The 16,793-nt window shown below is 45.8% G+C and overlaps 3 protein-coding genes across 4 annotated transcripts in view; 2 read left to right on the top strand and 1 right to left on the bottom strand.

The window, feature by feature from the left end:
* Positions 1-1,431: 1,431 nt before the first annotated feature.
* On the bottom strand, positions 1,432-11,439 carry CRYAB (crystallin alpha B). The gene is made up of 4 exons (XM_027036514.2): positions 11,208-11,439; positions 4,283-4,681; positions 3,065-3,187; positions 1,432-1,779 (listed from the first exon to the last, which is right to left on the bottom strand). The coding sequence occupies exons 2-4, from the start codon at positions 4,481-4,483 to the stop codon at positions 1,576-1,578; spliced, it is 528 nt and encodes a 175-aa protein (XP_026892315.1). The 5' UTR covers positions 4,484-4,681; positions 11,208-11,439; the 3' UTR covers positions 1,432-1,575.
* Positions 5,202-6,796, top strand: HSPB2 (heat shock protein family B (small) member 2). Its single transcript, XM_015082339.3, has 2 exons — positions 5,202-5,638; positions 6,145-6,796. Exons 1-2 carry the CDS (start codon positions 5,545-5,547, stop codon positions 6,597-6,599), a joined length of 549 nt encoding a protein of 182 aa, XP_014937825.1. The 5' UTR covers positions 5,202-5,544; the 3' UTR covers positions 6,600-6,796.
* The window catches only part of CD1H11orf52 (chromosome D1 C11orf52 homolog), a 29,112-nt gene continuing 22,789 nt past the window's right edge, over positions 10,471-16,793 (top strand). The window contains exons 1-3 of one of the 2 annotated variants that reach the window (XM_015082357.3): positions 10,798-11,053; positions 15,514-15,551; positions 16,537-16,595. In XM_015082357.3, the coding sequence (XP_014937843.3) occupies positions 11,022-11,053; positions 15,514-15,551; positions 16,537-16,595 (129 nt within the window). In that variant the 5' untranslated portion in view covers positions 10,798-11,021. Of the gene's footprint in view, positions 11,054-15,513; positions 15,552-16,536; positions 16,596-16,793 lie in introns of both variants that reach the window. The other variant, XM_027036516.2, reaches the window with a different exon arrangement.

Here is a 16,793-nt window from a genome sequence, read left to right as displayed (position 1 = left end):
CAGAGGGAAGGGAATCTCCATGATTGGTTTGGGCTAATCAAGATAGACCACCTGGGGCACCTCAGTGGCTCAGATGGTTAAGCGTCCAACTCGTGATTTGGGCCCAGGTCATGACCCCACATCATGAGCATGGGGCTTCACACTGGTTTGGAGCCTGCTTAAGTTTCTCTCCCTCCCTTCCTCTGCCAGTCCCCACTCATACTGTCTCTCAAAAAAGGAAAAAGATAAGATCACTTGTGGCTGGAACCAGCTGGAACCAAGCTGGAGCTTGGGTTCACTTTCCTGAAGCACATGGCGAGGAAGTATATGGTGGATACCTAAACCAACTGGGGAGCTGTTGGCAAGACTGAAGGTGGTATATAGGTTGGTCAGACCCCCAAGAGTATCTGCAACACAGCCACAAAAATTAGCTGGCTAGACCATGGCATTTCTGATTATTAGGAAGTTGTTTTTCAGGAGGGAACATTTTGAACCTGTATAGATGTGCAATTTATATCATCCTAGCTCCACACCCCTGCATCATGAAAAATGTCGGCAACTGTTTTGTGTAGAATATTTTAAAAGTGTGGCCAACCTCCAATCTGTAGGCGTTGTGGAGGCAGGAATCTCACTTCACCTCATGGTCAGTCATTGTGGGAGGTCAGAAATTAGGTACATGCTGCTACAGCAAAATAGGAGTTGTCTGCAAACATTTATCCCAGATAACCCACACCAGGGCTATTTTTCATTAATTGAGTCAGAAGTTTTGTCTGGAACCACAAGTGGAATGGGGGTGTTTTTGTAGAGTAAACTGTCTTTGTTTAAGCTAAATAATAGAATCCCTTACTGATCAATGATTAATTGTAATTCTAAAACAATTTTTTATGGTGGGTGGCGGTCATTGAATTGGCTCTCAAAGGAAAATTTATTGCTAAATAATTTAGGGATTACGACTGAAAGGCTTGTTTGGTGATAGTCGCCCAAGTAAGTCCTGGTTATTTCTCTTGTGAATCAGCTGAAGGCAGCAGGAAAATGTCACCATTGGGGGCACTACCTCCTGCCTGGCAACATGATGCATTGCAGACTCACTAAGGCCTTTCATGCATTGTTATCCAGAGTTTGTTCAGATTTATTGTTGGAAATGAGGGCTGAAATCAAGGAAGGAGACAGAGGAACTGATATTCCTTGAACTCTGCCAAGGGTTTTACCTGTTTTCTCCTTAATTTACTCCTCGCAACAGTCTACAAATCAGTGCCACATGTTACAAATGTAATACCTAAGGGCTAGAAAGGTTAAGTGACTTGTGAAATTTACACTCTTAGTAAGTAATGGAGACAGCCATTCTGACTCTAATATCCCCAGAAGGCCCTAAATCATAATGCGGTGACTAAATGGGTCTGCTGTATGTCCACATTAATTTTTTAAAACACAGAATATTCAAACACAAGACAGTTATCTGTTGCTGAATAGTATTTTATTAGCTTAATAATTTGGGCCTGCCCTTAGCATTAATAAGCTTCAGCACTAATCACAAGATTTTCATTCATTGGTGGGGACATTTTCTTGTTTTAAAAAATGCAGTCAGAGAAAGGGCATCTACTTCTTGGGGGCTGCGGTAACAGCAGGCTTCTCTTCACGGGTGATGGGAATGGTACGCTCAGGGCCAGAGGCCTGCTTCCTTGGTCCATTCACAGTGAGGACCCCATCAGATGACAGGGATGAAGTAATGGCGAGAGGGTCCACATCAGCTGGGATCCGGTATTTCCTGTGGAACTCCCGGGAGATGAAACCATGTTCATCCTAATCCAAGAGAGGAAATGAGGAAATGAGGAAAAAGAGAGGTAAGAACAGGAAGTAGCACCAATTGCTGAGAACTCAGACATCCTTCTTCCCCTTAGGTGTGACCATACGCCTTTGCAACAAGAGAGGAAAACTTAACAGCTGTTCTGGTTGGGGCTGAGATAAAGTTGCCTAGGTGGTCACTCCTACCAAGGAGAGTCTGAGAAGTCAAAGAGCAAAACCTTGAAGGCTCTCCAAATTGAGGCATGGATATTTTTATGGGTATTTCCCAAAGGTTTAGATCAATGTTTGTTGGGCCTACAGGATCTAGAATATTGTCCATCATTGAAGATCTGAGTCCCTAAGGAAGCCCAAAAATTGTCCTGACTCTTCAGGAATGTCCCAGAATGTTCCAGACCAATAGGACTGCTGCTAAAAACAACAACAAGAGCAACAAAACTTCACCCAGGGAGACTATGACCCAAAGTTAAATCCCATAAGCAAAACTGAAACAGCCTGAGGACCTCAAACCTTACTGTCTGATGCACAAGTATCAGAGTTATCAACAATTGGTCAGCAGCTGCCACATTTAAAAACCCTCCCAGAAATTAATGAGAATCTGTTCCATATTCTAGGATTCTGCTAAACACTAGCTGATTCTAATCTTTATACCAGCATGTAGGCAGACAGGCTCTCAATTAAGTGGCTTCCACATGGGCTGCAGGGTTTTAGCTGCTGAGTGTAGCTCTGAAACTTAGGCAAAGCCAGTTGTTGAGCATTTAGATGGGCTAAAGATGAGAGGATTCAGGAGCATATGAAAACAACATCCCAAAGTCAAGGGTCTTCAGGGTACCTGCAATCCATATAGTGACGTAAAGCAACCACATGTCCAACAAATGCTATTCCTAAATCAGTGGTCCTCAACTTTGAATGTACGTTAGAATTACCTAGGGAGCTTCCCCCCACCTTGCCCCTTTAAAAAATGTTGATGCCTGGTGCCCACCCCTAAAAATTTTGGTCTGTAATATGCCTAAGCACTGGAACTTTTTCATTCCCCTAGTGATTCTAAGGTGGCCAAAAACTACGGGCTTAAATGGGAAGTAAACATCCCATCTATCCCACCTAAGGCAATCAAATCAGAATGAACAACAAAGATCACTTCTCTGGCCCAAACAACAACAGCAGGTCTGTCCCTGTCCCAGACCTTTCTGGCTTAAGACTGGAGGTTGCCCGACTCAGAGGCTGATGGCAGTGTTTGGCATATAGTTTTCACTGAATGAATGAGAAGGGAAAGCAAGCTACGCACCTGGCGCTCTTCATGTTTGCCGTGCACCTCAATCACGTCTCCCAACACCTTGACCTTCAGTTCCTCTGGCGAGAAGTGCTTCACATCCAGGTTGACAGAGAATCTATCCTTCTCCAGACGCATCTAGAAATGGCAAGGGGGAGAAAAGATGGTAGGAATGTGGATCACACTAGTACAGTCTCATCATTCTGCAGACTTTATCCTCCTTTTTTTTTTTTTACTAAAAAAATCCCATTTTGAATAAACATGGCTCTCTGGTTCAGGGGAGTCACCACAGTGATACCCAAGGCATAGCACATGGGCATCAGATCCTAACTTTATTTACAGGGACAGGAAAGAAGACAGGCCACCCAGGCCAATCAAAAGGATGGGTCTGGGCAAGGTTTCTGCTGCCTCTCTGACCCTGATGCCCGGCCTTGTCATTTGTCCATGAGACAAAGGCCCCTTCTTCTTGCTCAGACCTGTGCCAAGTTTCCCACCCACTCAATCTGGAATGTTCTCCTAGCCCTGATTGTCCTTCCAAAGCCCTTGCTCACTCAGCTCCTGTTTACTCATACTTGAATATTTTTAAACCAGTGTATTATCTGTGACAGCTCTGTTAATCTTATCTGTTCACCCCATTCTCCCACCTTCTTAGGACAAGTGAGGAGGGGCCCCAAGAATTGGCCTATATTCTTTTCTCCTTAGGTATGGGCCCAGGTCAGTGCCCTGTCACAGCCCTGAGAAACCTGGGAAATCACAGACAAAGGAATTGAAAGGAAGAAAATAGTGGTTGCTGTCTCCAGCTCCATGCAGTGGAGATGAAAAACTCAGCATGAGGCAGGACTGTTTTCCTGATCTGAAACTTGAAGTAATAAAATTTATCAGGAGTATGAGGGATTAGAAGAGGTGAGCAAAGGAGTCTGAAGGCAGATCTTTCCCTGGATCTTTATGAATCAAACCAGAAAGGGGCATCCTACTTAGAAGTTAGGGGATAGAGGGTGATTTTCCCAGCACATGGAAAAAAATGTAGTAAAGTAGGATACAGAAGAGCATCCGATACAAACAGACAACTGGGTGAAAGAACCAGTAACCCAGTCTTTCTTCCCTGGTGGACACACAAGTGCCTCAAACACTTAGATGTAGCCAGATGTAGGCAAGGAGAAAAAGGAGAGCAGGTGGATAGGTTTCCAGGAGGTTCCAGGAAGAACTCTCCTGTCCTGGCAGAGGGAAACTTACCTCTGAGAGCCCAGTGTCAATCCAGCTGGGTGCCCGCAGGAATGAGGGTGGCCGGAGGTAGAAGGGGCTCAGGGACGTAGAAGTTGGGAAGAGATCAGACTCCAACAGGTGCTCCCCGAAGAACTGGTCAAAGAGGCGGCTGGGGGAGTGGAAAGGAAAGAAGGGCCGGCGGATCCAGGGGTGGTGGATGGCGATGTCCATGGTGGCTAGGTGAGTGGAGGGGGTCAGCTGGCTGGTCAGCTCCTTCAGCCGCAGCAACAGCCAGCCCCTTATATACGCAGTCTTGTGAAGCTTCTGGAATGGTGATGTCAGGAGTTTTATTATCCCAGCTCACCGCCCGTTCATGGAGACTTGTGATCGGGGATTTGGCAGTGTGACACATACCCAGTACTCACTGAGCTAAGAAAAGAGAAATACAAACACGTCTGAGCTGGCCAGTGACTTGTGCTGGTCTTGTTTCACTAGCTTTCCGTCCACGCCCAATGGCGCCCCCCCCTTCTCTGGAGTTGGGTTGAAGTCAGGAATCCTAAGCAGGAGGGTGCTGTGCCCCTCCTCCTCCTCTGCAGCCTAGCATGCCAGGGGAATTGGGCCAGCGACTATCTTGGGCCTGGGCAGGAACTGGAATCTTCCTAGGCTGGGCCCCAGGGACATTAACTCTTTGTGGGTCCCTAGAGGAGAGCAGTGATCACCAACAAGTCAGTGCCAGGCATCTGTGTGGTGCCCGGGGTCTACCCGGGGTTCAGGAAAGGACTCTGACATTGATCTGGGCAGGGGGACCCTTCCCTCCACCCCAAAGAAAAGGTGGAAAATTTCTTGCATCTCTCACCTTCCATAGCACACAGAACATTTAAACCAGGAGAGCTTTATGAAGAAGGGTGCAAGGTGCCTGGGAAGGAAGAGGAGAGGAGGCAATGTGGAAAATGTACAAACTGAGGGTTTCAGCGAGGCCTCTCCAGGGCCTCCCACACCAACCTCCCCATCCCCAGCTGGCTGCCCAGCCAGAACCCCCAGCTGTCCCTTCGGGCAGCCTGTGACAGCTGAAGGGTGTGAGGCGGGGGGGAGAGCACGGGGGTCCAGGCGGGGCTGGTCGCACACTTGTCACTGGCGCTCAGGGCCCCGGTTCCCCGCCCCTCCCCCGCCCCAGGCTCGGCACTATTTTGGGTGGTGTAGACCCCGCCCCCACCCCCGACCGAGCCCCGGCTCTCCAGGCAGCTGGAGGGGTCGCTGCACCTCGGACCAGGGCCGCCGACGCCTCTGCAGCCATGTCAGGCCGCTCGGTGCCACATGCCCACCCGGCCACCACCGAGTACGAATTCGCCAACCCCAGCCGTCTGGGCGAGCAGCGCTTCGGAGAAGGTATGGCACAGACGCCACCCCCCTTGCTTCCCACCCCCACCTCCTGAAATTCTGGGCTGACCTCCCAATGGTACTGGCCTCCACCCCACTGCAGGCTTAACTGAACTCCTGGGGCGAGCCATCTCCCACCCCAAACTCCCCCTCCGTCCCCAGCCAAGCAGGGCTCGGTCCCCTTCCTACTGACCTCGGGGCAGACACGGTGCCCGCAAGGCTCCCATGCCTGTCCCTGACCCCCTCGCTGTGCCTTCTGGTTCCCCTTCTGTCCACCCAGCCCCCTTTTGGTTTGCCCTCCTCCACCCCCCAGTCTCCTTCCCCATCTCAGTCCCCTCTTTCCAGTTGCCTCCTTCCAGTTGCTAATTCCCACCCCCACCCCCACCTCATTTTCCTACTTCTCTTGACTCCTCTCCTGCTTTCCCTGCTCCTCCTCTCCTGATCTCCCCATTTCACCCTTGTTCCCACCCCATTCTCCCTCATCGTGCCTCTTGCCTTCTTTCTCTGCCCCTCAGGCCTCCTGCCAGAAGAGATCCTGACCCCCACCCTCTACCACGGCTACTATGTGCGGCCCCGGGCCACCGCAGCTGGGGAGGGCAGCAGGGCAGGGGCCTCGGAGCTCAGGCTCAGTGAGGGTAAATTTCAGGCATTTCTGGATGTGAGCCACTTCACCCCAGATGAGGTGACTGTAAGGACTGTGGACAACCTGCTGGAGGTGTCTGCCAGGCACCCCCAGCGCCTGGACCGCCACGGCTTCGTGTCCCGAGAGTTCTGCCGCACCTATGTCCTGCCTGCTGACGTGGACCCATGGCGGGTCCGCGCAGCTCTCTCCCACGATGGCATCCTTAACCTGGAGGCACCTCGGGGTGGCCGACATTTGGACACGGAGGTCAACGAGGTCTACATCTCCCTGCTCCCTGCGCCTCCAGATCCAGAGGAAGAGGAGGAGGCAGGCAGAGTCGAGCCCTGAGTGCCCTGGAGCCAGCACCCAGTGAGCCCTTTCCACCTCCCGCCGTGATAGGAGCAGCTGCCCACCGCCCCAGAGGTAGCAGCATCCTTGGGGGAAGGGAAAAATGCATGGCCCACAATGTATGGTTTGGTCCCTTGAGACATATCAAAGTGTTTGTTTAGTCCTGGGTGGAGCTGAATAAACCCCAATCTCAGGGCCTTGTCTGTGCTTCTCCCTATTCTGTGGCCTGGAAGATGGGATGGGCAGGGAGGGAGGAGGTCATAGCCAGCTAGACAAAAGCTCCTCAGTTAGATGTACCCAACGTCACAGCACCCTGAGCTCACACTTGGATGCTGAGATCATACCCGGAAGCTGACACTGGCTCCAGATCAAATTCCTAGCCATAATTTTCTCACAATGCAACAAAAGAGAGAGTGATCCTGGGAGGGAAAAGGGATATGCCATCCAAACAGCCCAGAGGGCACTGTCTGAGCTGGTGATTAGAGACACAAAAACAAGGGTCTCCAGCCTGTCTGGCCTGTGTTGGGTAGGGGTTGGGGAAATCGTTTGAGGCTGGGGAGCGTTGCCTAAAGCCCTGTTTTCCTGTAGTAAGGTCTGTCTGCTGAAAATGGTGTCTAATTCTGAGCGATGGAGTATGCCTATGCAGGGCACAGACACAGGAGCCTCTGCCACTCTCACCAAACCACAAAGTCTCTCCAACCTCCGCACAGGGGACACCTTTTGTTTCTAGTCTTGGAACATCCTAAAGAGAGGAATCACTGCATCACCCACCCAATCCGAGTCTAAATACAGGGGGTCTAGGATTACTTGTGTGGTGGTGATGGCCAGAGAACCTTCCTTTGGACGCAGAGTCTTAATACGAGGGATATGCTGTGTTCAGGAAAGCGTGCGTGCCTGACTTCTCAATTCCTCCTTGTAGTTCATTGCATGTGTATGATTTGAGGAGTGTCCAGATGAGCTCCCCTGCCCCCCAAAATATATGTTTTACCAGATTGTGGTGGACACCTCAAATTCTTCCATTACAGTGGTTGATTCTGAACTTTTTTAGGTTACAGACCCTGGTGAAAAATCTAGCAAAAGCAATAGATCCTGTTATCAGAAAAAATATACGTGCTCTCACATTTGCCCTACAATTTGAATAGGTTCACACAGCTCTTGAGATCCACTCATGTACCCCTTTGTAGGCATCTGTGAATTCCCAAGATAAGAACACTCACTCAAAGAATTCAATTCTTGGTCAAAAGATTACCATCTATTAATAACGAAAGCATGCATCAGAGAAAAAACTATTGATATATTCTTTTGTTCATCCATTCATTCAACAAGTATTTATCAACCCCCAGGATATATACTATGGAGGATGTACATTACAAACATAAAATTTAAAAACTATGCTCTTTTATTGTCTACTCTGGGGAAACTTACATCTAGTTGTGAAGACAAGGAGATTAGAAAGGATTCTAATTGGACTTCAGCCAAAATGACTTTACAATGATCTATTCTGTAATTGTTATTTTTACGGGAGCTTTATTTAAAAGAAAGGCTTCCTGGGACACCTGGGTGGCTCAGTTGGTTGAGCATCCAACTTCAGCTCAGGTCATGATACCAAAGTTCATGAGTTCAAGCACTGCGTTGGGCTCTGTGCTGACAGCTCAGAGGCTGGAGATTGCTTTAGATTCTGTGTCTCTCTCTCTCTCTCTGCCCCTCCCCGACTCATGCTCTGTTTCTCTCTCTCTCAAAAATAAATAAACATTTAAAAAAATTATCAAAAAAATAAAATAAAAGAGAGGGTTCCTTAGCTAGAAAAAAAAATTGAAATCTCTGATTCAGTCCTAATCCCCACACCATTCAAAATCTTTTATGACCATTAGTCAACTTCTTCCCGGACATTAAAAAAAATTTTTTTTATTCATTTTTGAGACAGAGCATGAGCAGGGCAGGGGCAGAGAGAAAGGGGGGCGGGGCAGAGGATCCTAAGCTGGCTCTGCACTGACAGCAGAGAGTCCAATGTGGGACTTGAACTCATGTACTGAGAGATTGTGAAGTGAGCCAAAGTCGGTCACTTAACCAACTAACTGAGTCACCCAGGCACCCCTCTCTGGGCATTTTAAGTGATGGGGAACTTTGTAAGTTCTTTCTCACAGTTCTTCATCAGAACGCTTTGGACATAATTCTTTTTTTTTTTTTTTTAATTTTTTTAGCGTTTATTTATTTTTGAGACAGAGAGAGACAGAGCATGAATGGGGGAGGGTCAGAGAGAGGGAGATACAGAATCTGAAACAGGCTCCAGGCTCTGAGCTGTCAGCACAGAACCCTATGCGGGGCTCGAACTCACGGACCGCGAGATCATGACCTGAGCCGAAGTCGGCCGCTTAACCGACTGAGCCACCCAGGCGCCCCTCTTTGGACATAATTCTAATAAATTCTTCCTTCTATTGGCCCAGAATCTTCATTTCAGTAACTTCTGCTTATTGGTCTGGTTGTGTCCAGAAAATCAATGTAATCCTTCTTTCACTTGGAAGCCCCTTTTAGATATTTTAAAATAACTATCCCGTCCTCTTAAAGTTTCTCTCTCCCAAGTAAACATGCCTAATTCTTTTAACTATATCTTACAAAACATTTTTAGAAAGTTTATTTTTAAAAAAATGTTTGTTTGTTTGTTTGTTTGTTTGTTTGTTTAAACCATCTCTACACCTAACATGGAGCTCAAACTCACAACCCCGAGATCAAGAGTCACATGCTCCTCTGACTGAGGCAGCCAGGTACCCCTAGAACTTTCCAAACTATTTATCACCTAGACAACTTTCTCTAGAACACATTGCCTTTTGACAGTGTAACTTGGAATTCAACATGTGGATTAAAATTATTATTCTAGTCATGGACTGACTGATACAGACTTCAGTGGAATAATCAATTCCCTGTTTATCACTGTAGACTTCTATTAATACTGCTTAAGGTAGATCAGGTTTTCTGGGTACCACAATACACTGTTGGTTCCTTTGGAGTTTCTGGTCATAAAATCTCTTTGATGTTTTCCTTAAAATTTTTTCCTTTAAATTAGAGAGAGTGGCTGAAAAGGGACCAGGTTGTTGGAGGGCTTTGAGTGCCAGGCTAAGACGTTCAGATATCAGGATGAAAAGAATACTGTTGATGCTGGCGCATAGAAGGGCTTGCTAGGAAGAAGCATAGCCATGAAGTAAAATGCTAGTGCAATGATCCAGCACAAGATGATAAAGTGAGATGCTTTGCCATCTGACAATTAGCTGAGAAGAAGTGATAACAATAGGTAGGACTTACTGAAAGCTTCCCATGTGCCAGGCTGTGGACTAGAACTTTGTATACATTGTCTCACGTAATCTTCACCCAATCCTCTATAACTCTCACTCTCATTATGCCCATTTCTCACAAGGAAACAGGATGGGGAGGAAGGAAATGTCCAGTGTACGCTCTGTGGAGTGCAGGGCTGAGTGGTGGGTCCTGAACATCCACAAGGGGCATACAAATAACAGGGCATCTGGGCAGTGTGGGGGTGGGAGCCCTGAAGACAAGCCTTATGGGTTTCGCAAATTCTCCCAGAGCCCACATTTTCTATGGAGGAATTTGCTTGACTGTACCCTGCTCGCTAGTGAGTGCAGAATGCTTCTAACTTTGGGTCATTGGAGGGAGAGTCTGCATTGAGTTGGAAGCAGAGATTCTGTAGTTCTGTACTGAACATGAGGAAGTGAGTGGTCAAGATGTGCTGAGAGGCCATTCCAGTCATAGAACCATGTGATTTCTGACCAGAAAGGGGATTAGGTAATGAGTTTAGTCCTCCTCTCTTTCACCATCGTGGAAAAAAAGTGATCTGCTCACATCAATTCCAAAAGCAAGGGAGGATATGAAAGGAACCCATTTCCCTAAATTAAAATTTCCTAGAGACTCCAGTATTCAAACCCAGATTCTGGACAGGGATAATAAGAAATTGATACTGATTACCTTGAAAGTGAAACTCCACTAAACCTGAGTAGTACCGGGAAACACAAGGTAAGACCCTTGACTCCATTGTAGAGAATGTATTTCAATGACAGTGTGATGTAGTAGAGAAACATTTACTAAGGAAACCCAGAGCCCTTTGCCATCTCAGGTTTCTTTTCACTGAAGCTTGACGCTCAAAGTTATGGCTTCTTCAAAGCAGCTCCAAATCCCAAAGGTGAGATAGCTCTCACCTGGAGCCCACGTGTGTTCCTCTACCACTTGGCTGGTAACAGTCACCTGGGAATCATTCCAGCAGGTGGCTTCCAAAGTCCAACCTGCTAGGTTGAAATCTGACACTGATAGAGACTCCCCGGGAGCTCTTACTGAAAGCTAAACCAGGAACCAGGAAATGCACAAGCCTCTGTATGTAGAAAAACAGCTGGGCTCCCTCCGCGGCAACAGAGCACCATGGGAAACCGGCTTTGCTGCGGGGGACACTGGTGAGTAGGGGCAGGGGGTGGAGGGTAACATCTCTGTTCGTGGACACGCAGGCCAAGAGAGTAAGAGAAAGAGTGCAGCTAGTTCTCTACCAACCTCCCACAGCCACCTCCCTCTGCCTGGCACACCTCCCGGGTGCCAACACCAGAGCATTACCTCTTTCTGTGCTCACGTCTTTCAGAGAACACAGCCAAGCCTGCTGACAGTAGAATGGGCCAGAGCAGGATGGGAATGGTGAATTGGCACGGTTTCTCTCTGTCCTTCTCTTCCTCTCCTTTCCTTTCTCTCCCTTCCCTTCTTTCCCAGATGATGATGATAATTAATTATAGCATTGGCAAGCTTGCTATGTTCCAGGCACTTTTCAAACAATCTCATTTACTCTTCCCCACAATGCTATGAGGGGAGGTGGCCTTACTCCTCCTGTTTTTACAGCTGAGAAGCTGAGGTTCAGAGAAGTTGACTTGTCCCAAGTCACATGGCTAGTGAGCAAATAAATCAACATTCCAATCCAGGCCTGTCTGACTTCAGAGCCCAGACTTTTAACCACTACATAATTCTGCCCTCTCAAATCAAGGAAATCAACTTTGGAGAAATGTTTGTTTAAAGGGGTAGAAGTGGAGAGAAGGAGAATATCCATGAAATATTTGAATATAGCTTTCACACTTGTGTGACTTTCGGCAAATCCTGTAACTTCTCTTTTTCCTCATGTGTACAATATAGATAGCATGACCTATGTTGTTTAGATCATAGGTTTGAAGAGCAGAGGATATGTGAAAGCCTCACAGTAAATTATTCATAGTGTTTTACTGTTCTTTCCCAGAGTTGTAACCACTCCAAACTCCCGGACCTGGTTTTATCCTGTTCACTGTTTTCTCAGCTATACATTCCAAGCCTGGGTCAGTCTTGAGGATGTCTTGCTTGTGAAAAAAAAAAAAAATCATCATTATATTTAGAAAAATAGATAAGGCACATTGAAAAGCACATATGATTTGGAATCTGTACATTGGATTCAAGTCCAGTTCTTATTACTCATTCATTTATCAAACAAGTATTATATTGAATACCTATATATACCACGTATAATGACAGATACAGAGGACGTAGCAATAATAGGAAATTTGGCCCCTCCCTCCTTGAGTAAGATACCAAAGTTCTAGGGCCTTAGTTGACCTCTCTGTAAGACGGAAACAATGATAAGTTTCCCAGAATTTTATCAGGATTGGGAGGAAAAAATTCACTTTTTAAACTCTCAGATATCCCGTAGACACAGGACATTTAGGAACATATAAGATTTTCTACAGAAAAGAGTGTAACAACTTCTTTCACTTCCTTTGTTCCAAGTTTTCATATTCTTCATTTTTGGTTAATTTTTCCTCTGATGGTGGTAATCATAGCAATCAGCTTTCACTGATGCTCATTATATGTCAGGCACTTAGCTGAGTATTTTACATTAATTATTTTATGTAATTCTTATGACAATCCATGGGGTTTAGGTTCTGTTATTATCCTTATTAATAAGAAAATGAAAGCCTGATTAAGCTAAAAACTTGCTGAAATTCACACAGCTAATCTGATAACATCAGTCTGGCGCTAGAGCCTGGCTAGAAACACTACCCCCCCGATATTCTAACCAAAATATACTTTTTTCCTCTTAAAATATTAGTAGATATTTTAAGTAGATCAATATTAGTAGATATTTTAAGTAGATAAATGTTTCCCTCTGTTTCTCATTATCTCAATAAACTTACAGAGACTGATAGTATGACAACTAAAAAGATTTTTATTTTAAATTTGTCATTATTATTATTATTATTTTCTGATTACAAAAGTAATACATTCACCACAGAAAATTTGGAAAGTATCAAAGAGCAGGAAATAAGCAACGATAAATATACTAAATATATTTATAGCAATCATAAATGACATTTTAGTATATTTCCATGTAATCCTCTCCTTCCTTCCTTCCTTCCTTCCTTCCTTCCTTCCTTCCTTTCTTTCTTTCTTTCTTTTTCTTTTTTTTTTTTTTTTTTGGTGCACCTCACAGTTACATTTGTTCACGCCACAAAGGAAACCACGCGTCCACAAGTGTGCAGCAATGCTCATGTTCCCATCTAACAGTTTGCTGAGATTTACAGCCAGACTGAAGCTCCACCTGACGTGTACTCTAAGTAAAGTGGGTTAATGATAACTCACTTGCAGGTGCAGGACTGGAAGCTTTCAAAGCTTTACTTCTTTTACCCTGGTCTTATAAACGATGAAGCCTATGCACCCCATTCCTACCCAAATATCCTGGTAAAATTGGGTATAGTAGGGCTTCGTGGGGACCCACACATTTTTAACAAGAGTTGGAAACGTCTGGGCATAGGACCCCCTCCCGCTCCCGCTCAGCCCACCCCAACCTGCACAGTGACTCAGAAAGATCACCTCCATGCAATCCTTCTGAAATGTTTATGTGCATAGGTTTAATCCCAAAACATTATTATCTTTTTACTAACTTGACAAAGATCAAGATTTTCCATCTGTTGGGTGTTCTTCCAACATCTTTCTTTTTTTTTTCAAATTTTTGAGAAAGAGGGAGACAGTGTGAGCAGGAGGGTGGGGGATGCAGACACACACACACACACACACACACACACACACACACACACACACACAGAATCCCAATGAGGGGCTTAAACCCCCAAACCACAAGATCACAACCAGAGCCATAGTCAGACACTTAACCAACTGAGTCACCCAGGCGCCCTCTTGCACATCTTTCTTAAGTGGATGTACAATGTTCCATTTATAGAAGATGCCATTTATGTAGTCATTTCCCGATGTTGGACATTTAGGGTGTTTCCTATTTTTTGCAATTGTAAATAATGCTACAATGAGCATCCATATTTGCTCCTAATTATTTCTTAGGATATGGAATTGCCACATCAGAGGATACACATTTTATGTTTAAGCCTCCTTATACTTTTTGTCAATTGCATTCTTGGAAAATTGAGTCATTTTTTTTCATACTACCAATACAGGAGAGTGCCCATTTAGTTTCCTGAATTCTGAGCTAAAAATAAAATCCTGTCAACTGTGAGTCTAACTGAATATTCCATTTAGGTTGTGTCCAGGCATTATATAGTATCCAACTTGGGAAAAGGCTCCATTCACTAAAATTGGGTCACCCAAATCTGTGACTTTAAAATTTATATTCTATTCATCCATTTAAGTAGAAGTAAGTAGGAGAACAGTAGCAACAAGGGGGAAAGAATTAGAGGCTAAGATAAGGCTATGACCAGGCAGAGGTAAAAAACAAATTAATTAATAACAAAAATATATATAAAAAAAGAGGAAGAGCTGAAGTAGCAGAAGCAGAAAATAGAAGTAGAAAGACCTAGAAGTGGTTTCAGAGTTTTTTTCTTCTGAACCACCTGTAAAGTTCCACCACCGATGGTGACTCTATCTGCTCTCAACTCAGCAAGCTGCATTAAAACCAAAAGCCACACCAAAACACAAAACTCTGTCAGAAGTGTGGGAAAATCCTGATTTTTCCACAGCAGTAAAATGGACATGATTTAGAAGCTTCCCTCTCTCTCTCTTTTTCTATTTAGTTAGCAAAAGAAGGAAATTTCATTAGGGAGACAGAGGTCAGAACAGACAGGGTTGGCGCTGGTGAGAGTTGGAAATGTACTAGCAAGAAAAAGCATCCGGAGTAAGCTTCAAACTATTCAGCCTATTTCCTCAGACAAGTGTTTTTCTCTGGCCATCAAACAGTTGACAATCACGTAGACACCCTGGCTCCACTAGAGACCCCAGGGGCTCAGAAATGAGGTCTGTCCTGCAGCAAGGGCAGGGGAGCTGAGTCACTCACCAAATTCAGAGCTCCCTGCGCTGTGGATGTTAAAGGTTAAATATCTCTCACTTTCTCTGTTAATTAAAAACAAGGACACGGAAACAGGGAGGGAGATTGCCTGTTAGAAAAGGGCTTGGAGGGGTCCTAACTAGTTAACCCTGGTTGTGGCAGCTTCTGTGACTCCCAGGATGGGAACCCTATGTTAGCAGAGACTGTGGAACAAGAAAAATAATGAAACACTGAGTGCTGTAGCAAGAGGGTCTCTGAATCCAGGAATATCCCATTTTTTGGCAGGTTTCCCTTACCCTCTGCTGGGATTAGCCTGTTAGACAATCCCAGAATAGCCCTCAACCCAGCTATATCCCTGGCGTGTTGTGCCTGATCGCCTGAAGCTGTATTTTGGGTTTGGTTATGTCAGTTGTACCACTCCACCTTCCAGAGCCATCCTTGTGGGAGAGATGTGGCACCCTTGATAAACACTTTCTGGCTGGCTCAGGGTGAATCGTTGTTAGAGGGAAGTGAGGGAAGGTCATCCCAGAATGTTAAGGAGGCACAGAACAAATGATAAAGGTGGGAAGAGAGAGGCCAGGACTCTTACACATGGGTGATCTGTGTTTCACTTCACAGGAGCTGCCCATCAACTTCCCAGAGGAAAAAGAAAATGGGTAACTGGGCTTTGGGGGCGGGGGCTTGGAGTGGTCAAATTAGAGAAGAGAAAGTGCTAGAACCAGTGTTTCTGGAAAGGGCATAAGAATGAAAAGGAGTCGCAGCCTTGGAAGGGATAAAGGGAGACAGTACACCAGAGAAAATCTTTTGGTTACTGCGTCCCAGATCAGCTCTGAAATTCTGGGTCTCGTTCTTTCTGTTATCATAGCGTGGCAAGCTTGGTTGTTCATTCTTTCATTCACCCAGCAAAAATTAACTGAACACTTACAGTGTATATGAGGTGCGCTGCTGGGTCCCAAGGAGGCAGAGGAGCACAAGAAGAGCTGCAAATCAAGTCTGAGAGACTTGTTTACACATAAACAAGAACAGCAATGTAGTCTGCCAGTGCTGTAATAGACTCATACTCACACCATGGGAGAATGAGGGAAAACACCAATGTCGAAGGAATAATAGCAAATTCTCAGGCTGGAGGAGGAGCAGAGGAAAGGGTATTTCAGGCAGTGCAATTATCTCATGTAGAAGGAAGGTAGGAAGGAAGGAAAGGAGAAGGGGAGGGAGGAAGGAGAAAGAGACTGACTTGATTGAAAGTGACCAACTGTTTGGTGTAGCTGAGCACTCACACTTTGCACTGTAATAGTCTGTATGATTATCTGTCTCCTCCAGCAGACAGTAAGCTCCCTGAGGCAGAGAAAATAGCCTGCTCATCCTCCAATGCCCAGAATGGGTCACAGAGCCCAGCATACAACAGGCTCTCAGCATATATTTGTTGAACTGTGTTAGGGGTGGGTGAAAACTGAGGATGGAAGATATCAGTGGCAGAGTGTGAAAGGAGTTTGGATGTGGGGATGGTAGCAGTGAAAGGGGTGAACCCAGAGGCAGGGGGATTAGTTAGAAGCCCACTATAATAGTTTAACAGACATTCAAAGAGGGCAAGCTCAGGCAGCTCAAGAGATAATGGATTTAAGGTGGATTTCTGCCTCTCAGAAAGCCAAGCAAGACGGACATTGAAGCAGCAGCAGCAGCAGCAGCAGAATGGCACCAAGGTAATGACAGGCCCCCGTCCCTTCCAGGGGGCTGTTCAGATATAGGATCTGAGGTTCCCGCTTTTTCACCCTGGGATGCATCTGGGTCATCTTGAACCAGAACTTGCTGGTTCTGCCCTACAAAGGAGCAGAGCGAGGGGACATCAGTATAGCTGACCCTGCTTTGCAGATGAGGGGCAAAAGCAAGCCAAGTACCTC

This window comes from Acinonyx jubatus, chromosome D1 (assembly GCF_027475565.1).
Source record: "Acinonyx jubatus isolate Ajub_Pintada_27869175 chromosome D1, VMU_Ajub_asm_v1.0, whole genome shotgun sequence".
Lineage (NCBI taxonomy): Eukaryota > Metazoa > Chordata > Mammalia > Carnivora > Felidae > Acinonyx > Acinonyx jubatus.
The sequence above is the reverse complement of the archived record's forward strand: the minus strand, read 5'-3'. Positions and strand labels throughout refer to the sequence as shown.

Coding starts and splice junctions, on each gene's coding strand:
- CRYAB (XM_027036514.2), bottom strand. CDS start 4,483: ATGGACATCGCCATCCACCACCCCTGGATCCGCCGGCCCTTCTTTCCT. Junction 3,188..4,282: donor TTGACACTGGGCTCTCAGAG/GTAAGTTTCCCT, acceptor TGCCATTTCTAG/ATGCGTCTGGAGAAGGATAG. Junction 1,780..3,064: donor GCAAACATGAAGAGCGCCAG/GTGCGTAGCTTG, acceptor CTCTTGGATTAG/GATGAACATGGTTTCATCTC.
- HSPB2 (XM_015082339.3), top strand. CDS start 5,545: ATGTCAGGCCGCTCGGTGCCACATGCCCACCCGGCCACCACCGAGTAC. Junction 5,639..6,144: donor CGAGCAGCGCTTCGGAGAAG/GTATGGCACAGA, acceptor TCTGCCCCTCAG/GCCTCCTGCCAGAAGAGATC.